Below are 21253 nucleotides of genomic sequence, written 5' to 3'. Positions count from 1 at the left end.
TCCCTCTCTTGAGATCCCCGTGGAAACCCCCGCCCAAGTCCTCATGCATTTAATGAAATAAAACGATCAAGCCTGAAGAGTCCAAAGGGGGAAGAATAAGCCAAGTTGAGCGCAGAAAGACAGGGAAAAGCAACAGATCTCACACATCTTTCCCTTGTCAAGACACTGCTCGTAAGAGGGAACCAGGACTAACCACGTTTGCAAAGGAGGCTCTGGGCTTGCCAGAGAAATCTGTGGTTTCGGGCGCTACGCCTGCTTTAGCCCCGTTTTTTTCTGGCTTGTTCAGCTTTCTGCGCAGTCACCATCATTGTTTTTTCAGGCAGGTCTCTCCCAGCGCTACTCAGAAGGCAAAGCATTAAAACCGAGAAAGCATCCTTGTGAAATGACAGAAACTGGCAGACTCCCTCGCCCAGCGCGCTCGGAGAGACTAACACGCTTTGAAACTCGGGTGTCCGATTGAAGGTCTCTGAAGTTTATTAGTTGTCAAGAACTTTGCTGGTTAAGAGAGGAATATTAAGCTTGAGAGTATCTCCCTACATTCGTGCTGTCTGCCACTTCCGCGACACACACCAAGAATTACCCGGCTGGTAATCAGCAGAGGCTGATTATTATTGTTTCTTTTAATATTGGTATTAGTACCGCCTTTGTGTGAGAACGGGGCTACCATACGCTCGGGATACTTCCTCGCAATCTTGTGATGCTGCTGTTCCACTTTTTAGAGCGCAATCCGCTATTACCAGAAGAGCCGATTGGCGTTGTCTTTTAAACAAAAACCTGACGGAAGAGCAGTTTGCAGGACACGTTGCTTCAACAGCTCTGTCAGTGGCTCAGGCATACATCACCTTATTTAATGCTGCAGAAAACAAAGGTGGGATTAAAAGGCCTTCGATGACTCATCTGCAAGCCCACGAAAGAGTACTGTATCTTATAACCAAGTTCTGCCCTTAAACATGAAAGTCTCTCTCCAACTTCAGCAGCATCTGTCTGTACTTGTTCCGTCTCCAGCAGAAACTGTGGCACATCCAGTCTCCGCATGGGCCGAACTGCAGACGTCGGGATGAAGGCAAGAGCCACACTTAGCAAGTCCCAGGTGAAAAGACAGCTAAGAGCCTGGCAGCAGCCACAGCTCGGCAGGATCAACGCTACAACCAGGAATTCCTTGTTACGGCAGAGAGATGAACAGAGGAGGAGACACATTTGTTATTTGGAGGTGTGTATCTCGCCTCTCAGACACACGGCTAACTGGGATGAGCACCGTGTGTGGGCTGGCATCACGAGAGGCAGATCTCAAATACCGAGACCAGCAGAGTGAAGTCAAACAATCCCTTCGTTCCTCCTCCCCAGAGAGCAGCCTCTTGCTTCATCACTCGATTGCAAGTTTTCATCTGGTAAAACACAGACCACAGCTTAAGATTTTGATCCAGCAAGAATGTGCAAAGAATCGTCCTTGCCCTTCCCAAACGGGGTAAGCAGGATTTAAACTTACAAAGTATTAGTGAACCGTTACTTCTTATTCAATATGAACATGCCAATCAGGTTTGAACTGGATCAAAAGCCAGTACAAGCTTTTTTTTTTCTTCCCCACCTCACATCCAGTTGTAGCTCAAATCACATTCAGTTCTCATCTCGGCTGCTGGCAGCACAGCAATCTGACACTTCCAAACTCTGCATTTGTTTGTGCTTAAACTAACTAAAGGTGGGAAGTGGCAGCAGCCACCCTGAACATGCAGTATTGACACTCACATTGAACAAGGCCACAGAACAACCACTCAGTCTCCCAGAAATCAGAATAAGCTTCCCTAAAATAAAAAAAATTAAATAACAACAGATTAAAAACATAGGTTAGGTGTCAAAATTGCCATCAGCTAATTACAAACAGCCAGCTCAACTCCTAACTTGCCTATCAGCCAGCTTGCTGTTTGAAGGATGAGAGATAGGAAACATTCTCCAAGAACATACAAAAAAGGTATGTACAGATCTATTCAAAATGCAGTAAATAAGGTCTTAAGTGGTGCCAGGTTACTCTCGTCTCGCATCTTCTAGAAATTAATGTGGGCGACTGGAGAAATTCACTTGTCTATTCTATTCTTCCAGCTTCCCACAGTACAACTGCAATCAGCACCCAACCCACCAGAGGGCTCTGCTGCAGTCTGGTAGACTCCCCTCCTCGGAAGTTTGGCAAAGATTAAAATAATTTAAAGAATAAACTGGCTTTTTGCTTCAGCCAGTAAGTCTTTAATTTAAAAAAACGGAATTAAGAACTTGCCAGGATGCGTTCACACACCTGGCTGCTCTTGAATGAACTGTCACAGGCAAACAGCGTTGCCGAAGGTCACATTTTGATGGTTCTAAGCAGAAACGGCAGCAGAGCATTGGATTACAATCAAATCTAAAGAGGTGAATTGCAGTTGCTCTTGCTTCTGCCTTGTACTGTGAAATCAGTGAGAGACAAAGGAGACAGCAGCTGCCTCTCCTCCCAAGCTTTCAACCGTGACGGTCCAAATTCAGAGGGTTCAAAAGAAGGTTTCTCTTCCACCAGCTGCCTCTACCAGTGTCTTGAATCCACCAGCTCCGGACGGAGGCTCAGCTTCTTCAGAGTTTCATACCCCACCACGATGACGATGGTGGAAGGAGTGGCCGAGATGATGCGGGCAGAGAGGCCTTTAGTCAGGCCCCAGGGACCTTCCTCCACCATGAGCTGTTTGAAGGTGAGGATGATGGAGCTCTTGCCTTCCACCTGCAAAGCCAGAACAAATATTCACAGAGCTGCCAGACTTCATGCTCAGCTGCTCTGGGGTTCTGCTTCAACTGAAGACTCTAGAGACTACAGATCAGCCACTCCAATAACCTTGATCTAGTCTCCAGAATTCCCCGAGGGGGAGGAAAAAAAAGGCTAGAAGTTCTAAAGAGGCAGCAGTAAGTGGGATTCTTAGACCTGTCTCCTCCTTCCTCTCATCTGCCCCCATCTAGAAGGGGCTGGATCAACACGACAGCTCAAGTCTCACTAAAACTGACACTGCTAGAAGCATCTCTCCTTTTCTGCAGGATGCCACATCTGCTGGGGAACCTCATTTGAGCAGTCCGGGTAGGCGAAGCCAGCCTTGCTACCTGAGCTGCCTCCTGTTAATGCCGAGTGCAAATTAAGCAGCATGATATCTAGGACAAAACAACCTACGAACAGAGAGAGAAGGGGAGCCATTTACCTGAAGCCACAGAGATCAAAGAGCTGAGGCCGAACCCCACCCCTGCGTCATGCTGTTGTTGCAGACACACATGCCGAGGAGGCCGAGCTCTTACCTGAACCCGAGCCCTGATGACATCCATGGGGTTGGTGAGCGTGGAAGCTGTTGCGGCTGCAAGTGGCCCCGATATAGCTTGCAGGAGGAGGTGGGGACAGTCTTTAGGAGTCAAGCTAGAAAGCTGTTCTGCGAATAGGAGAGAGAGAGTAAAGTTTCAGATGAGTGGCTGCTTTGTCAGTTCCTTAACTCCGCCTGCTAATTTAGACTGATTTGCAGTGGGCAGAACCCCTGATTTACAACCTGTCACCTCCTCCCACAGCATGTCCAACTGGTGCTTTCTACATCAACCAGAAAGTTAGCAAAGCACAGGGAGCAAGCCCGTAAACACCCCGGCGGCTCAGTGCTCCATCATACAGCCTCTGATCAGCTCAAACACAGGCTCTCACACCTGCTGGGCAAACAGGGCAGAATAAGCTTGGATGTCCCCAAAACAGAGCATGGAAACATTCACCCCGCTTTGAAAGGCAGGGGGGAAACCTTTAGACAAGGCTATCAGAAGTTGTCTGCAGCGATTCGCACAGATCCAGAAAGCTGTCACTACCACCGAGCACATTGTCCAAGAGCTATCTACGTGGTATCCCGCTGTGGGATCTCTAAGGAGAAAAGCGCTACGTACTGCTCATCCCAGGGATTTCCTCATTCTGTTCCTACGACCTGGCAAACAGCATTTGAATCTCCCACGCTTTTGTTGGTTAAAATTGTACTGAAGACAGTCCAAAAGTCCCAGTTTCTTTGGATGATGTGGTGGCTGTGTCTATTTGGCAAGAGGGAAGGAAGCTGCCCTGTTCACAACCCAGAACACTGATGTGAATCACTGCCAGCGGTGTACTTTGAGCCCCGAGGAAGGTTCAATGACCCCTGCTGCTGCCAGCCAAAACCAGCACACTATCCAGGGACAGAGGACTAGAAAAGGCAGCCAAAATAGAGATGTATTGACAGCTGGGGCTTACGTTTAGCATCACCTTGATTTCCACTGCAGAAGACTAGGAAAGAGAGCAAACACCTGAAAGAGGCAAGCTTCCTTCTCTCCATATCAACTTGCTTGTTCTTAGATGTCCACTTTCGAACCTTTTTGGCATGAAAGTCTTAGGATAATACAGCGGATTTTAGTATTAAACATTGTTGACATGGAGAGCGAAGGGAGCACTCCCAAAAAGTTCAGACTGGACCAACATCCCAAGCTGCTGTTGCCATTTAAATGCAGCACTGATGCGTAACCAATGCTCCCCACTGTTACCAGAATGCGCCCACTCTGAAAAGCAAATTAGACATGCAAGACACCTGTATTTTTAAAAGCAGGCGATTTCCAAGATATACTTTAAGCCTAGTACAGTGAAATCTAAGCCTCTCATTATCAACACTTTTAGGCAGACTGCTATTAGGTAAATATTAGTCTAACAACCACATGCAAAGCTGCATGACAGAAATCTAAAGGATTATTGGGGGGGGGAGGGGGGGGGGAATAAATCTTAGCTGGCCAATATCTTTAGTATTTGGGAACACCCTGAGGATTACGAGCGCTGAGATAGGAAGAGAGAACATACTGTTAAGTGTAGTTTTATATCACAAGGTTTGGTTCCAGTTTTAAAGCTACGGAAACTGAAGCATAATCTTAAGACACAAAACCACGGAAGATTTGGCCTTCGTCTCTGCCTGTTGTTTGGTTTTGCTATGAGATTTGTGGCTCTAGAAGTCTTTTTGCCATATACAAGACTCCGAGTCCACATGAACTGAAAGACGAACTGTACTTACAGGGTGGCTTCAAAACTCTGCCCAGTGCCAGACAACAGCCTTCCTCACTTCCATGCAGAAAGTAAGCGTTATTTGGGATTAGCGGAAGAGAAAGTTAAAGTAGACACATCAAGTCCCTCTTGCCTAGAGGCACCTTCTTTTAAGTCCTCTAGCACTCAGACTCCTATTCTTTAACTCTGCAGGTCAAACCATGCTGCTCTGTTAAACTTCCACCCAACATCTGCAGAACTCGTTTAAATTGGATACAGCTATTCGTTTCGAGACAGGTTCTGCTCCCACCCCAAATCAAAGAAAGCAAATCACGCTGGATCCACAGTTTCAGAGTCAATCTGAGGGGCTTCTAGGTCTCCTGGGATAAGATACATTCAAAGTCTCCTTTCACTTACCGGCATAGAAGTGGTAGAAGGGCCACCAGACTGCACTGTTGGGAATATAGGTGAGCAGCGAGGCCACATAGCCCCTGTAGAAGCCTCTAAAGCCATCGGCCTTGAAAATCTGTACAATGATGTCCTTGGTTTGGCCAAAGACCAGCATCCGCTTGCCATCTTGGTTCTGCACCTTAAACCTGCCCATGCTTTCCCCCTTCCTCTGCATCATGAGATGCTGGGAGATCACATCGATGGGCACCGTGATGCTCTGGGCCACCAGGGAGGCTGAGCCACCTGCCACCAGAGACTTCACAGCATTGTTGTTGTTGTACCGTGACACATACTTTCGAGTGAGCTCATATGTTGTCACATAGCACTGTCCAGAGATCAGGGTGAAAGTGTCGACCAAAAAGCCACGGTAGAGCCCAGCTGTCCCTTCTGTCCGCAGGATTTTCACAAAAGCATCAAAAGTCCCGTTGTATAGGCTCTTGCCCTTCTGAACCTGCAACCGTGTCCGGATGAGTGTGAAAGGGTAAACGCTTACCCTGATCATCATAGTCATGCAAATCCCAAACACATAGAATTTCCTTTTGTCCAGGTGTTCCCACTCAATGATGGGGATGTTGCGTTTGTCCTCCATGACTCCTCGGAGTGGGGTACGAGAGGTGGTACGCCCCAGATCTGCCTCAGAAGTACGGAGCAGATCCAAGCTCAGCCCTCCTATCTTGACTGACTAGACTGGAAGTGCCGGCATCTGAAACGAGAAACACTTTCAGTAGACGAAGCACCTAAGTTAGCTAAAGCAGCCTACGTCACCTAACTTTGCTGATTTTCCTGAAGTACACAGACACCCCTTGCATAAACCATTCTGCTGGCAGAGCGGTGGGACTGTAACTTCAGGCAGCAGGGCCGTATCACGTGGTTGATGGCAGCGCCTTCTGATGTCACCGTAGCTATTTGTTAAACTCTAACAGCAGTCTGCATACATGGCGGTTCTCGCTACGGTCCAGACTACTCTGCTGTAAAGCAAAGCTTGCCGGACTTTGCAAAGCAGTTCGAGATCCACAGAGGAAGAGCACTGCTCCAACAGCAAGCACTACCTTTTAATGAACACGCAGGAATACGGATTGTCAACCAAAGCGGCTTCTCCCCAGTCATTCCAGGTTTGCGATGCTCCTAGATGTCAGGATGTCACCTTTCAGTTCCAGGCTCTGTACAAAGAAGGAAGTGACAAGTGTCCATTCGTGTTCCCACATTTCCTGCACAAATTAGACACCTTTTTCTGGGCATTTCCATTTTGACCTTCCTAAAGGTGATGCAAGCCAGGGAAGGGGGAAGAGAAGGTTGTGAAAAGAGGAGCAACAATGGGAGGACAAGGCAAACGCAAACAGCCACGTAGAGTCTCCACGTTGATGACCAAGACCCTGAAAAAAAAGGGTTAAAAATCACAGCCCAGGGATCTCTCAGTTGAACAGTGCCTAACTGCGCTTTTCAGCTAAGGCGAGCAAAGTTCAGCCTCACTTCCAATACTGCATCGTCGCTTCTGGTAAGGTAACACTCACAAACCTGCCACCCTTCTGATTTTGGCAGCGTTCAGAGTACCGGGAACCGAGGGACGAGGAGGGAAGGTCCTGGCTCAGACCAGGGGACCCTTCCCGAGCCTGGCTCCTGCCCCTGACGCACTATCACTGCGTCTCATCCCGCAGGCAGCCAGGGCCCGGCAGTCACCCACAACTGCATCCCTGGGACAAGACTCTCGGTAGTTCCACACGTCTCCCTTTTGGCTGTAATTTGCTCTAACTTGGTGCAAGATTAACCAAGCTTGGAATAAGCTAACCTACTCACAGGCCCAGGCATATACAAGCAAAAAGAGAAGAGCATCTCAAAGAATCAACCCACCATGAAACCGATTATTTCACTGACCACAAGGACTTTCTTTCCGTATCAAAAAAAGCCGACAGATCTTCAGGAGTAACAGACTGTTAAATTATCAGACAGGGCTTGACCTGCAGCTGCATCACAGCTTATATTCCAGGCTCCGGCAAATGGGTATTTGAAGTCTGTGCACAGGCACAAGCTGAACTGCTGGAGAGCAGAGCAATACCAAGTAGCTCCACTTGCAAATGCAGAAACTGGAGGAAGTGCGCCAAAACCAGAGATCAGAACAGATTCACTTCGAATCTAGACCGAGTGAGAACCCAAATTTACCATGAGATGCGGTCAACACCATACAGCAGTTTGGGGGCCATTTTAAGTTATCAGCGTAGTGCAGAAAGGCCGTAGCATAAACGTCTCCAAATTGCAGGCTTCATGAAGAGAGCTCAAACAGTCAAGAGCCGTTTGGTTAGAAATGCAATAATAAAACAACTGGCAATTATTTACCTCTGGCATAGAGAAGAAATTACAATTATGAAATTATGGGGGGGAGGTGTGCTATTAACAGACTATTTAATTGCCTATCTGCCAACAGAATATTTGCTTAACATCAGCAAACAGCGTTATGGGCTGCCACGGCTCCTGCTGATGGACAGTGAAGTTAAAAATACCCAAGGGCATCCGGGTCCAACAGGGAGCGTGCGGAAACCCCTGTTTTCCCTAGTACAAAGAAAACTACACTTCATTGTTACAGTCAATTGACTTGACAGATAACGCATAACAAATACCATGGCTTGTCTAAACAAAAGTTGTATTGCTTTAATTATAATTACAGTATTACTGGTTCGCTAATACAGGCATAATTAGACAGCATAAAGCTTCCTACACGGGAATTATCTACATGCAGCACCTATGAACACATTATTTTGTTCTTGTTAGGAGTCCCACTAGCTTAATATTTTATAAAAAAATAAAATAGAGTCTAGCCAGTGCAATTTCCTGGTGAAGCCTGAGGGTTTAGCCCATACTCCAAATTCCTCTGCCACCCAAAAACTGAACTGTATGTAATGGAGCTCTCCACATGAAAGGTAAGGCGTACCTGCTAAGAAAAATCCTCGTTGCTGCAATGAGGAAAAAAAATTTATTATAATAATAATAATAATAATAATAATAATAATAATAATAGAGTATCCTTGATTTTCATTTAGTTTTATGTGCTATAGTGCTTTGTTTTTAGAATTTTAGCCATAACCTCCTTGAGGAAATAACTGTACTTTCTTTGGACTCTTACTAATAACTATTTTCATTCAGGATCTAAATTAGAACGACAATGTCACTTTAATCCCAGGGCCCACAAGCAATCAAAGCCATAGGCTCCTCCTGCGGGGAGGTGAAGAGGGAAGGCATCCTGGCATCACCAGGGATGCTTTGATTTAACCACCATGGCCACAATTCTTGCTCTGCCAAGACGAGAGTTTTGCTCAGAGCGTTTATTCTTCTAGAAATTAAATCTAGGGCCTTGCTCAGAGCAGCGATCCTGTCGCACCCCGTTTCAGTAACTCTTTGATGATCTTCAAGTAATTTTGGGGATATTGATGTAAAAGTGATTGCTAAATCTCAAAAGAACTGACCTACCCTCCAAAGCGAAACTCAAGTACACCAGATTCCCTCCCAGGTCAAGGAGCCATTGCGTACTTCAACACTTGAACAGTTGCCGTGCCAAACCTACACTTCAATAGACCTACACAGATGGTGACTTCTCACCATGAATAGAAAAGCTTTTCTTGAATTTCTGCCTAGAAATTAAAGCACAGGATTACTAAGCAGACTGTACCTGCTTCTGCTCTCTTGCTAGCTTGCGGTGCGACCTACAGGATACGGCCTCAGTCTTTTAAACGCAAGACCGCAACTTAGTATGAACCCCCCCCACAATTTATCTCCTTTTTAATGCAGCCCCATCAATCCGTTCTCCAAAGCATTTTTGCTGCAGCTGTATCTATATATGATTCTTTGGCAAATAAAGACAGGGCCTTTGTGTACCCCTGGCCAAGGATGTCTCCTGCTCAGCATACTAATGCCTTAGCACGACGGCCTGGGAACCATCCAGAAGCAGGCGGCGAGGCCGCCTTTCCAAGCCCCAACAGCTATACGCGGTTGCCTGTGGAGATCCTCTCAAGTGGGAAAGCACGAGATCAAACAAATCCGCTACAAGTCTCTCAAATTTGAAGCCTTTTATCTGTGCCACGTTACGCCGAACCTGGTCTAAGGAGGCAGCTGCGTTTTCAAAGTCTTTACCGTCACACTCCTGAAATTTACCCCAGGATGGAAGCGGATATGAAAGCAGCCTCACTGAAGATCTGCAGTTCCTCCGCGAGCAGCTGTCTCTCTGTAAACGATGAGGCAGAGACACTCTAAGGCCAGCGCTTCCCAACACACCCACAGCCTCGCGCTGCCTTCCCCCCACCTCCCGTACGCACAGGAGAGGGGCAGCTGGCGCAGCAAGCCACCCTCCTACCTTATAGGTAAAGCCATCAGCGCTTATGTTTGGCCAGACAAAAAAAATCCCACGTGCTTTAAAGGCAGCGGACATGTGCGAAGTTTGGCACAGGACCCGCTCAAGGTCACTGAGCGGATTAGCAGACAAGAAGCCCTTCCCAGCACCCTGGTTTCACGTCGCAGGCGGGTCCCCCCCTCTCTCCCCCACGCAGCTTTGCCTCCTGCAGCCCCGGGGCGCAGGGAACCTCCACGCCCTTCCCCGCCTGCCCCTGGGCTCCTCAATGGCGCAGCACCCGCCTCCTCAGCCGAGCGGGTCTCGCACCAAACCCCCTCGCTCCCCCTCGCCCCGCTTTCCCTCCACGCCCCGAAGCACCCCCCACCAGCCGCCCCCCGCCAGCCGCCTGCCCCGGGCGCTCCGGCACCCCCCTGCCGCAGCCTCCCCCCGTCCCGCCCCACAGCCAGCCCCCGCCCCAGGCCCCCCGACCGCACCTCCCCAACCCCACCCAGCACCTGCCCCCCTCCGCCGTCCGGCCGCCCCCAGCACCGGCCCCGAGCCGGGCCGCCACCCTCCTGCCCCGCCGCCGCTCGCCCAGGCCAGGCCTCCTCCCCCCGCCCCACAACCGAGCCCCCATTCCCGCCCCACAGCCTCCTGCCCCGCGCCCCGGGCCCGGCCTCCGCCGCCCCCTTACCTCAGGCCGGCGGGCGGGAGGCCCCCGCCCCGCCCCGTCCCGCCGCCGGCCGGTCCCGCCACCCCATGGCCGCTCCCCCCTCGGCGGCCGCCGGCCGGAAGTGAACGGCGGCGGCGGCGGCAGCGCGTCGGGGCCTCGCGCGCCGCCCGAGCAATCAGCGCCCGAGCACCGGCGCCATCTTGGGGAAGGGCTGACGCCGCTCCGGAAGAGACTCCGCGCACTTCCGGCCGCAGTAAAGAGGACGGCCGCCCGCCGCGCCCCGGGAAGACAGGCAGGGAACGCAGCGCGCATGCGCACAGCGGGAGGCCTCGCCTGCGCCCTCCCCTTAAAGGGACAGCGCCGACTTACATCTCTTAAAGGGCCAGCGGCCCTTTACGACTGGGTGTGACTCCTGTGTTTCCCGGGAAGAATTCACGTGCTGACTGCTGGAAGGGCAGGGGGCAGGGCGAGGTGGGGAAAACAGCAGAGATGCACCGAGAGGAAGGGAGTGATTGGTGGGGGTAAGAGGGCCGTTTTCCCCTTCCTCTGGGGTGGGGGTGGGGTGTACCCCCCCCCCAGGTCCTCACCCCTCGTTGCACATGCACACCTCGCACACCCTCACCTCGCACAGGCGTGCGCGCACGCCCCACACACGCCCGAAAACCTGAGGCCGAGGGGCCTGGCTTTGCCCTCCTGGGGCTGCTCCTTGGACCCAGCAGCACAACGCAGTAGCTTTTCCTTTTTAATAAAAAAATCAAATGTACAAAGAGCAGGAACATTTACAGCTGGTTCGTCTTAAAAAAAAAGAAGGCTCAACGTCATCAAAAAAGCAGCAGGGGCCAAGCCCAGGAGGGGCAGCTGAGGAGAAAGGGGGGGACACCACCGCCATGGCTGTCCGGGGGTCGGGGCGATGTGGTGTCCCCCAGCACCCAGGGCGGTGGGGAGCGGGTGGGGAGGTCTGGCAGCGCAGGGTGGGTGCCCGTGGGGTCGGCCCACGGAGCCCATCCGGGCTCGGCTTTCCCCATTTTGGAGCTTTTATGGATCCCAGGGTTTTTTCCTGGGGTGACACCAGTGCCAGCATCCACCAACTCCGCCTGTCCCCACCCCACGTCCTTGCCCCACGGCCACGTCCCTCCTCTGTGCCCACGTCCTTTCCCTGTCCCCACGTCCTCCCCTCTCCCCCCATCCCACCTCCCTGCCCCATCCCACCCCTCTTGCTGCCTCCCCTGCTGCTCCCAGGGGCCCATCCCACCCCGCTGCCCCTCGCCACTACCCCAAAGCGTTACCTTATGTTAAAACACACGTATTAAATTAAAAAAAAAAAAGAAAAAATCTTCACATTGATATCCCCCCCTACACCCCATTGCTTCCCCGCGGTCTCCCCGACCCGGTGGCAGCGTCATGCCGTGTCCCCTGCCGGGACACGGACCCTGTTGTTGTCAGCATCGATGTCCCCATCAAGCTGGAGGCAGCAAGCGTTGGAGCTTTCCTCCTCCTCCTCCTCCTCCTCGGTGGGGACCACGGGTGCCGGGGGCTCTCCGGACCCCCCGTTGAGGGGTACCTTCTCCCGGTGCTGGGATGGGGGGCTGTGGGGTGCGCCGCACCCCCGCACCTTGCTCCTGGCTTTGAGCTGGTCATGGTAGGCGAGGAGGGCCAGGCAGGCGGCAGCGGCCAGCGTCACGGCCAGCAGCACGGTGACGGTGACAAACTGGGGCCAGTAAGACTGGGAGGTGCCGGGGGTTGAGGACCCCCAGGCCAAGCCCTCCTCAGTCAGCCTGTCCGGCTGGGGGGCCGCCCCACTGGGGTCCCATAGCTGGTAATGGGCCACGGTCCAGGTGTAGCCGTTCTCAGTGGCCTGGCACTTGTAGGTGCCCGCAGTCCCCCGTTGCATGATGACCACCAGCGTGTGGTCAGGCAGCAGCGTCGCGTCCCCCCGGCCCCCCCGGCCCGCGGGCTGCTGCCAGCTGTAGGTGGCCAGGGCGGAGCGGCGGGGGCACGGCAGGCGGACCACGGCGTTAAGCGGGGGGCTGAGCCCTGCAGGGTGAGGAGGGGGAGAGCAGGGTGATGCAGTGCACCCCATGAGCCCTCTCCCGCCCTCCAGTCCCCCTCCCGCCGCGCCCCCCCGCCCTGTCCCGCCGCACCCCCGTACTCAACTCTCTGCGGCGGGGTCCTCCGGTGGCCCCCAGGCTCGGGGCATGGCCACTCTCCTCCCGCGGTGGCACGCGGTGGCTGGGCTCCCCGTCTCGACGTCCTGCAGCCACGCGCTCCTGTGGCCGGGAGAGCGGCATCAGCATCCCGGTCCCCTCCGCACCCCCCTTCCCATCCTCGTCCCGCTGCCTCTGCGGCTCACGTGTCCTCGGCGGTGGCGGCGCGGGCCGGCTGGCAGGAGCCCTCGAGGCTGTGCCAGGCGCAGTACGGGTCCCGCGCCAGCACGCACTCGGCGCAGCTCCGGTGCAGGCTGCAGTTGGCCAACGGGACTTGGAGGACGCCACCGGAGTAGCCCACGTAGAGGAAGCCCTAGAGAGGGAGAGGCACGGGGCTGAGCCTCCCCCCCGGCCCCCCGTGCCGGGCTTGGGGTGGGCTGTGGGGTCATCCCCATCCCCTACCTTCCCCGGGGCCAGCAGTAGGTTCTTCACCGGCTCCGGCGTTCCGAAGAGCTGGATGCTCTCCACGATGTGGGGACCCCCGGGCAGCTCCACCGCTTTGTGCAGGAAACCCTCCGCTGCGGGGGCACAGGGGACATCACGGGTGTTTTGGGGGGCCAAGGGAAGGGCAGGAGGGGTGACCAGGCGCTCTGTGTGTACCCCCACTTAAACCCACCCGTGGCCAGGAACATGACGCGGTAGGTGACTCCCGAGATGCCACGAGTCTCGTCCACCGCGATGCGTGTGTACGTGACGTCCGTCTTCACCAGCAGCGGCTGCCCCTGGGTGGGTGACACCTTCCCGTCCATTAGGAAATGGTCCTTCATGAAGGTGAGGGCTTTGTCAGAGGAGGCACCCATGTAGCACTGCAGGGAGAGAGGAGCCGGTGCTGGCGTGGGGAAACCGAGGCACGGGGGGTTGGGGGATGCGCCACGAGGCTGCCCCATGCCAGCACCATTGGCACCCCCCCCCTTCCCCATCCTGCTCCGACACCACCAGTGCGAGCACGCAGGGCAAACTGGGACAGACAAACCCCTCCCCACGGGGACCGGCATCGTCCCCTGGGAGGGCCGTGTCCCCCGGGTGGGCAGCACTCACGCTGCCGGGCCGGGGACTCATGTCGGGGCCGCCGTAGACCGTCCAGCGGGAGCTCTCCTTGTTCAGCTCCTTGTACTTGCCCTCGAAGACCTCTTCCAGGGCCTCCAGGCTGTAGGCACAGACGGCTGCGCTGCCCGCCCTGCCCGCCTGCCTGCAGGGACAGCGAGGTGGGCACGGGGAGGATGCGGGTCCCCGGTGCCCCCGCAGCACCCCCGGGTGCCAGGACTCACCACTGCGAGGTGAAGACGGCGTAGAAGTCGGCGCCGCCGTCGCGGCGGGGCAGGGCGAAGGCGTGATGGATGACGTTGAAGGGGAAGTGGCCGGGTTGCGAGCACATCAGCTGGGCCTTCAGGAACGTCGTCCACTTCTTCTGCAGCACCTTGTCCCCCCCGACATCGCTCTGCGGGAGCCGGGAGGACGCTCAGCCCCCGGGGCGACAGGAGCTGGGTACCCCCATCGTCCCCCGTCGTCGTCCCCCGTCATCGTCCCTGCGCCCACCTTGCAGACGCGGGCCACCCGCGGCACCAGGAGCCGCTCGAAGAAATCAAACTCATCGGCCGTCTCCTCGAAGAAGAAGTAGACCTTGTCATCGCCAGGGATGCTGAAGGAGGCCACGAAGGCGGCGTCGGCTGTGGGGCACAGCCAGGGCGGGTGGGTGAGGAGCTGGAACGAGGGGGGGGGCTGCTGCAGGCACCCCCTGGCACGGGGGCGGGTGAGGGGGCCAGGGGGGTCCTCCCAAGGGCCGTCTCCCTGCTCACCCGAAAGCCAGCGGAGGAAGGCGTCCGTCTTGAGCAGGGTCCGGCTGCCCAGCGAGCGGGAGATGATGGGCTCGTTGCCCTGGAAGTTGTTCATGGTGCCGGCGTAGAGCTCTCCATCTGCTCGGGGACGGGGTGGGGGTGAGCAGCGGTAGGGACCCCCCCCCCCCGCCGTCACCCTCCACTCCATCCCAGGGATGGGTGCCCACCCATGGGGGCCACTGGCCCCGTACTCACCCACCAGCAGGGCCGTGTAGGTGTGCTGGGGGTCAAAGGGGCACTGGCCCTTCCCGTCCAGGAAGGGTTGTCCTCTGCCGCTGGACATCAGTGTGAAGTTCTCCAGGTGCTGTGGGAAAGGGGAGAAAAATCGGCCGACGGAGTTAAACCAAACCCCAAATCTACAGGAAATGGCTGTGGACTCCCTGTGGCCTGTGGGGAAGCTGCGGTGCTCACCATGTGCTCAGCAAGTGGGGAAACTGAGGCAGGACAGGCTGCCTGGGGTCACCTGAGGGAACCGGGACCCCAAATCAGGGGTTTACCACCAGCATTGACCTGGCAGGTGAAAAGCCGCTGGCAGCCGTAGTTAGAAACACCATGGGCTCCTTTGAAACGCAAAGATGGACCTCGGTGGCGGGGGGCACCCGGCCCCCCACATCTCGGGGGACTCCCCGTGATGCGGTTAGCTCAAACCCCCCGTCCCGCCGGGGCTCCTGGATCGGTGTTTTGTGGCTCCTCGTGACAAAGGTCCCTTCCAACCCAAGGCATTCCATGATTCTATGAATGCCATACGATGTCCGGAGAGCCCCCCTCGTCCCCGTCCTTGGCGGGGGGGACACTCACGATGTAGGTGCAGGCAGGGCTGAAGGCGTAGGTCCCGCAGACGTAGAGGTGGGTCTGGTTGAGGGCCACAAGGACTCGGATGAAGTTGAAGCACTCGGTCTGTGGGGGGAAAAGAGCAGAGGCGGGGGCTGAGCACCCCTGCAGCTCTGAGGGATCCCCCCGCCCCGAGCTCCCCCCCGGTGCTGTCTCACCTCCTGGCTCTTCTTCTTAAAAGCACATTCGGAGGTTTTCTCGGCCGTGGGTCCCCACGTTATCTGCGGAGGGAAGGGAGACGGTCCACAGCTGCTGAACCATGCCTGAGCGGGGAAACTGAGGCACAGCGGAGGCCTCCCCCCCCCCCCCCCCCCCGCCTCCCCAAAAGCAGCTGCTGCTCACCGAGGCTTTGGCACGGATGCTGCCTGGGGTGCCGACGGTGAGGGCCAGCACCCGGTCACGCGCCCCCACGTACAGCTCCTCCTCGCTGCCATGCAGGAGGAGAATGTCGTAGTGGGAGACGTTGTCCTGGCTGAAATGGGTCAGGGTCCGTCGGGGGTCCCCTGGCAGGAGCAAAGGGGGATGACAGGAGCCAAGGGGGACGCACGCACATCCCAGCACCGCCACCACCGTCAACCCCGGGCGGATGTGGCAGCAGCTGCCATTGTGGCTCGTGTCACCTCTCATGTAGGAAATGGGGCGCGTTGCTTCCCCCATGGCCCCTGCGTTGCCGTCCCCACTTCTGCTTCCAGGTCCCCACCTCCCCCCTGTCCCCTCTCCGAGGGCTGGACGTCCCCAGGCTGCGAAGCCCGCGGGTCCCTCGCCCTCTGAGGCTGCTTTGCCGTCCTGTAAGAAGCGGAGTGAATTTTTCCCCGTTGGGCTGCGAGCCCTGCCTGTGATGCTTCGGGGCCACGGCCACGGGGTGATGCTCCGTTGGGGGATGCACCGCCCCAGGGGGCCACCATCAGGGAGGGCTACAAGCCCCCACGGTGCTCTCAAGCAGAGCTGTGGACCACAGGCTTCCTGATGCCTCCGCCAGCCACCGAAACAGGGAAAAAAGAAAAGGGAGATTTTGCAATTCTCGGAATGGCTGCACGGGGAAGGGGAAGTGGCAGCGTGGGCCGGGGCCTCGGGAGGCCATAGCCACGCCACAAGAGCACAGACCTCTCCTGCCTGCCCCACCGCCGCCGTCCCACGGCACTGCCAAACCCCTCTCGTTACCACCTGCCTTTTGGCTGGGTCCGCAGGCAGGACGCGGTGCCCTGTCGCTCCGAGGAGGCAGCTTTTTCCTCCATCCAGGGTGGCCCTGACCAGACCCCCGGGTGCCAGGTGGGTGCCAAAATCGCTCTGCTAGAGCCGGCACCCTGGGGCGCACCCAGCTCCCACTCCCAAAGGTGTTTGGGTGCCAACCAGCCTCATTACACCTGCCGCCGCAGTGGCCCCCGTAGCCCTTTGCGTCGCCCTGTTGCCACCAGCGCCCAGCCTCGTAGCCACCGTCCCACTGCCCCAGCCCTGCGCAGGGCTAACGAGAGGGGTAACGAGACGGGGAGGCTGTGACGGAGAGCAGCCCGTGGGTCCCTGCCGCGGGGTGCTCAGCCCTGGGGACGGACGCTCTCCCAAGCCGATGTTTTCCCCCCCGCAACCCAGCTTTGTCCCCCAGCCCCTCCCCAGCCCCCTCTCCTCGCTCGTACTCACCGCTGGGGAAGGCGATGCGGGGCAGGGGCTCGGCGCAGAGCATGGCGGCCGGCATCACCACACCGCAGAGCAGGCGGAGGGCAGCTGCGGGCATGGCGGGGGGCGGCAGGGATGCACCCCTGGAGGGTCCCAGCACCATCCCTGCGGGAAGGGCGAGGGTTAGGGCGAGCACTGCTGGGGCTGCATGTCATCAAGCGGAAACGAGGGGGGGAGCCAGCACCCGGTGCGGGGGGGCCGTGGGGCCCTGCTGCCTCAAGCCGTGCGTGGCCCCCGAATATGGGCGAGAGCTTCCCACTGCCGTCCCGGCACGTCCCCGCGCCCCGCTGGGCTCCCTGCACCGGGACCCCCCTGGCACAGGGGTGTCCGGATGCTCCCGCCTTTGCCCCTGCAGAGCCCCACAGTGCCCGTCCCCATCAGGGATTCCTCCGTGCGGCTCCATCAGTGGCTGGAGGGTCCGCAAAATTAGGGGAGGGGGGCAGGACACCCTCCTCTTGCAGCTCTTTTTGCAGCTCTTGCCGGAAGGAATGGGGAAAGAGCAAAGTCTTGAGAACCGTGTGCTCCCCGGGACCCCTTGCAGGTGGCCACCGTGTCCCCAGCAAGCGGCATTACCTCTCCGGCGGGCGAGGGCAGAGCTGGCTCACCTCCACCCCTGGAGCATCGGCACCCGGCAGGCGCCTGGCCGCGGGGGGCTGTGGCCAGAAGACCCTTGCAGGCCCATGCCCAGCGCCCTGCAAAGGTCCAGCCGTGCTGCCAGGCTCCCAGCCGGGCTCGTAGCAGGGCTCGCTGCGGCCCAGCCCAGCCCAGCATAGCCCCGCCGGGGACTACGGGAACCAGAAAGTCCTGCTGGAAGAGGACGAGCCTCAGCAGGTTGGGGCAGCGGGCGCCTGCTCCCGCCTCGCCTGCGTTGCGTCCCCGCGGGGAGGGCAGCGAAGCCTGGTGGAGGGAGGCAGGATGGGAGCCGGGGCGTTCTGCTCCTCCGACTGGGGTGCCCAGGGGGTGATACGGGGGGAAATGGGGTGCCCGGATGCCGGGGTTCCCTTCCTGGCTTTGGGGCAATCTTTGGGGTGAGAGCAAAGCAACGTCGTTTCTCCTGCTGACTGTGAGGATCAACAACGGGTCTGAGCATCGCCCCCACAAACAGCCCCATGGGGCCGAGCACCGACCCCCCCAAACAGCCCCATGGGGCTGAGCATCGCCCCCACAAACAGCCCGTAGCTGTCCCGGCAGCCGGGCTCCCTGCAGCCTCCATCGTCCACCCCAGGCTGCTCCGGGATGGCTGTGGGCAAGAAACCCACCGAAGCCAAAGCCCTGGGGTCCCCCTAACACCACAGCCACATCTGAAGCACCCCAATATCCCGCTCCAGACAAGGCTGAGGAGCATCCTGCCCTGTCGGGGCCTCCTTACCTGCCTCCCCTGGTGCCACCGTCCGCCCGGCGGGACACCAAGCCCCGGGAGGGCAGCGCTCTCCCTGCCACCTTGCTTGGCCAGGACAGAAAGCTCCTTGTAAGCACAGAAACTAGGTTACTCTGCCCCGGATTTCCCACTTGGCGAAGGGTTGGCTGAGAAACGGGGCCGCATGGAGGCTTGGGCCGGCAGCATTGTTCTGCCCTGGGCCGGAGCCACTGGGGCCGGTGGAGGGGGAGGAGGGATGGGAAAAGGAGCGGAGGCTCCTCGGCGAGGCCGAAGGCTCAGGGGGACCGTGGCGGGGCTGGGTAAAGCCCCCGGAGAGTGTTCCCCCGGTGCGAGCCAGCTCTGAGACAGGGTGTGAAGCGAGAGCAGCCTCAAGGCTGCTCCAGCGGCATGGGGAGCTGAAGCTCCGTCACAGCCCTGTCCCTCTTCCTTTCTGGGTCCCCTGGCCAAAGTGGTCTGGGGACACGCGGGGGGGGGCATTACAGCCCCCCTGCGTAGGCTTTGGCACGTGGAAGCAAGCGTCACCGAAGGCCTCTCAGTATTGGGGTGGTTTAGTTTTCCTGGTGCTTTCGGGTTCACCATGGCCGTGGCTCCCTGGGACTCGGTCCCCTGTCCCACCCACTCTCCAGGTTCCCTCCAAGCCGAGGAATATTATGCTGCCAATAAACACACATCCTCCTTGCAAAGAGTGGTTTAACCTGCCCCGGGACCGAGCCAGACCCAGCCCACGTGCGCGGCAAAGTGAGACACGATGGCGCAGGGCAGACGTGAAGCTGGTGGCTACGCTGGCACTGATCTCCTGGCTGCTGAGATTTTCCCCGTGCCTCAGTTTCCCGAGTGGCTGGGAACTGGGGTCCCCCCGCAGCAGGGAAGAGCGTGGTCCTTCTCTGCCTCTTGACCCCAACTCCCTGCCCATGTCCCCCTCCCCGGGAGCATCCCTGTGGCATGGGAGGGGGTGTGGGGATGTTTCTAACACCCAGGCAGAAGTCAGGGGCTGGGGCAGCCCGGCTCAGACTGGGGGAGGCTCCTTCGATCCCCCCCAGACCTGGAGTAGGAGGGGGAGTGGGGGAGATGGAAAGCAAGGGAGGAGGAAGGGGATGAAGTAAGGATATGGGAGGATGCAGGGGAGGAATCGGGGGGTGCAGGGGGGACAGGGGAGGGATTCAAGAGGTGGGGAAGGCAAAGGGCAGGATGCGAAGGGTGGGGACAGATGTGGGGTCGTGCAGGAAAGAGATGGGAGGATGCAGAGGAAGGAGTCGGGGGGCAGAGAGGATGTGGAAGGATGCAAAGGAGAAACGGGAGGAAGAAGGGGAGGGATGCAAAGGCAAGGACGCGGGGTGGGGGACGCAGGGAAGCTCTCCCTGGGGCTGGGACCTCAGCCCCTTTGTCACTGCCGGGCAGCGTCGGAGCCGTCTGGGGGGTCCCCAAAGCCCGTCCCCGCTATGGCGACCGCCCCCAGCCCCGGCTCTGCCTCCCGCCCCCGAGGGGGCACCCCCAGCCCGTCCCCAGCCCGGTGCCCGTCCCGGTGCGGCGGTACCGACCTGCGGCAGGACCCGCGCCCGGGCGGCCGGGGAGGCCCGGCGGGAGCAGCATCCCTGCGGGGCCGGCGGAGCCCGCTCCCGTCGCCATGGCTACGGCTTACCTCGGCCGGCTCCGGCTGGCCTCACCCCCCGCAGCCACACACGGACGCACGGACCAGCCCGACCGACGGACCCACGGCTGCGCGCCCTGCGCTCACGCGTAGGCGCGGGTGGGCGCGCGGCGGCCGGCACCGACACGCGCAGCCCTGCACACACGGGCACGAACGGGCACACACACGCGTGTGCACCCCCCCCCCCCCCCCGCTCCCCCCGCAGATGTGGACAGACACACCGGCACAGGCACCCCTGGGCACCCACAGGCGCACAACGGCGCACCCCCGTGTCCCCTCCGACCCCTCTCTCGAGACCTACCTGTGTCCCCACACCGTGTCCCTTCACCCCATCTTTGCTGCCCCCCATGTGCACCAGGTCTCTGCGCCCCCATCTCTGCATCCCTGTATTCACACTGCGTCCCTGAACCCCCACCTCTGCACCCCACCTCTGCACCCCCATATCCACACTGCGTCCCCAAATCTGCACTGTGTCCCTGCACCCCCATCCCTGCCCCCCCATCTCTGCCCCCCCTATCCACACTGCCTCCCTGCCCCCCCATCTCTGCCCCCCCTATCCACACTGCCTCCCTGCACCCCCATCTCTGCCCCCCCATATCCGCACTGCATCCCAGCATCCCCGAATCTGCACTGTGTGCCTGCACCTGCATCCCTGCCCCCCCATCTCTGCACCCCCATATCCACACTGCATCCCTGCACCCCCATCTCTGCACCCCCATCTCCACACTTCATCCCTGCACCCCCATCTCTGCACCCCCCTATCCACACTGCCTCCCTGCACCCCCACCTCTGCATCCCTGTCTCAGCCCCCCATTGCCGCTCACCCATCCCGGATGAGCCGCGCTGGCTCTGGCTGCCCACGCTACTTGGCTTTGGGGGGGTCCCGGGAGGGGGTTTGGGGCTCAGCTGTGGCACCACCAGCAGCTGCCAGGACCTGGTCCCGAGCAGGCCGCATGTACGCCCACGCTGCCGCAGCACCCCATTTTGGCTGATGGCACTTCCCCCCCCTCGAAACTTCCCTTGTGGGGAAGCCTGGCCCGGCTGGCACCAGTAGATCCCACTTCTCCTTCAGAACCTGCCCTCCTTCCCCTTCCCGGCCATGTGGGAGCGGGGTGTCCTGAACCCCGAAAGAGGATCTCCTGCCATCACTGCTTCCTCCCTCTGCCACCGCCTTCCCTGCATGATCTCAGGCAAGTCACTTTGTCCCCAGCCTGCAAATTGCACAACC

The 21253-nt window shown here is 58.1% G+C and overlaps 2 protein-coding genes across 9 annotated transcripts; both read right to left on the bottom strand.

The window, feature by feature from the left end:
• Positions 1 to 451: 451 nt before the first annotated feature.
• Positions 452 to 10709, bottom strand: SLC25A44 (solute carrier family 25 member 44). 8 transcript variants are annotated; one of them, XR_012778810.1, is made up of 8 exons: positions 10480 to 10709; positions 8930 to 9680; positions 6520 to 6630; positions 5438 to 6173; positions 3298 to 3425; positions 2285 to 2737; positions 1744 to 1799; positions 452 to 1385 (listed from the first exon to the last, which is right to left on the bottom strand). XR_012778810.1 is itself a non-coding variant. In XM_075525205.1 (7 exons), the coding sequence occupies exons 5-7, from the start codon at positions 6057 to 6059 to the stop codon at positions 2546 to 2548; spliced, it is 942 nt and encodes a 313-aa protein (XP_075381320.1). In that variant the 5' UTR covers positions 6060 to 6173; positions 6520 to 6630; positions 8930 to 9090; positions 9611 to 9680; positions 10480 to 10709; the 3' UTR covers positions 452 to 2545. The 8 variants fall into 8 exon arrangements, 5 of the variants coding, with proteins under 5 accessions (XP_075381320.1, XP_075381318.1, XP_075381321.1 ...); XR_012778809.1 differs by having other exon boundaries at positions 1744 to 2737; XR_012778808.1 differs by having other exon boundaries at positions 452 to 1799.
• Positions 10710 to 11857: 1148 nt separating this feature from the next.
• Positions 11858 to 17102, bottom strand: SEMA4A (semaphorin 4A). Its single transcript, XM_075525273.1, has 14 exons — positions 16964 to 17102; positions 15671 to 15831; positions 15487 to 15549; positions 15296 to 15394; positions 14693 to 14801; positions 14459 to 14575; positions 14199 to 14329; positions 13931 to 14100; positions 13701 to 13851; positions 13279 to 13468; positions 13065 to 13180; positions 12809 to 12975; positions 12613 to 12725; positions 11858 to 12492 (listed from the first exon to the last, which is right to left on the bottom strand). Exons 1-14 carry the CDS (start codon positions 17100 to 17102, stop codon positions 11858 to 11860), a joined length of 2361 nt encoding a protein of 786 aa, XP_075381388.1.
• Between the last annotated feature and the right edge of the window lie 4151 nt (positions 17103 to 21253).

Source organism: Mycteria americana, chromosome 25 (genome assembly GCF_035582795.1).
Source record: "Mycteria americana isolate JAX WOST 10 ecotype Jacksonville Zoo and Gardens chromosome 25, USCA_MyAme_1.0, whole genome shotgun sequence".
NCBI classification, from domain to species: domain Eukaryota; kingdom Metazoa; phylum Chordata; class Aves; order Ciconiiformes; family Ciconiidae; genus Mycteria; species Mycteria americana.
The sequence above is the reverse complement of the archived record's forward strand: the minus strand, read 5'-3'. Positions and strand labels throughout refer to the sequence as shown.

What these genes read in the sequence shown, in the direction of transcription:
- SLC25A44 (XM_075525203.1), bottom strand. Translation starts at nt 6,059, where the DNA reads ATGGAGGACAAACGCAACATCCCCATCATTGAGTGGGAACACCTGGAC. An exon ending in CTTCTACCACTTCTATGCCG is followed by an intron (nt 3,426 to 5,437) that starts GTAAGTGAAAGG and finishes TCCTATTCGCAG; the next exon opens with AACAGCTTTCTAGCTTGACT. An exon ending in TCATCAGGGCTCGGGTTCAG is followed by an intron (nt 2,738 to 3,297) that starts GTAAGAGCTCGG and finishes CTGGCTTTGCAG; the next exon opens with GTGGAAGGCAAGAGCTCCAT.
- SEMA4A (XM_075525273.1), bottom strand. Translation starts at nt 17,102, where the DNA reads ATGGTGCTGGGACCCTCCAGGGGTGCATCCCTGCCGCCCCCCGCCATG. An exon ending in GCATCCGTGCCAAAGCCTCG is followed by an intron (nt 15,550 to 15,670) that starts GTGAGCAGCAGC and finishes TTCCCTCCGCAG; the next exon opens with ATAACGTGGGGACCCACGGC. An exon ending in GCCGCCACCGCCGAGGACAC is followed by an intron (nt 12,726 to 12,808) that starts GTGAGCCGCAGA and finishes TCCCGGCCACAG; the next exon opens with GAGCGCGTGGCTGCAGGACG.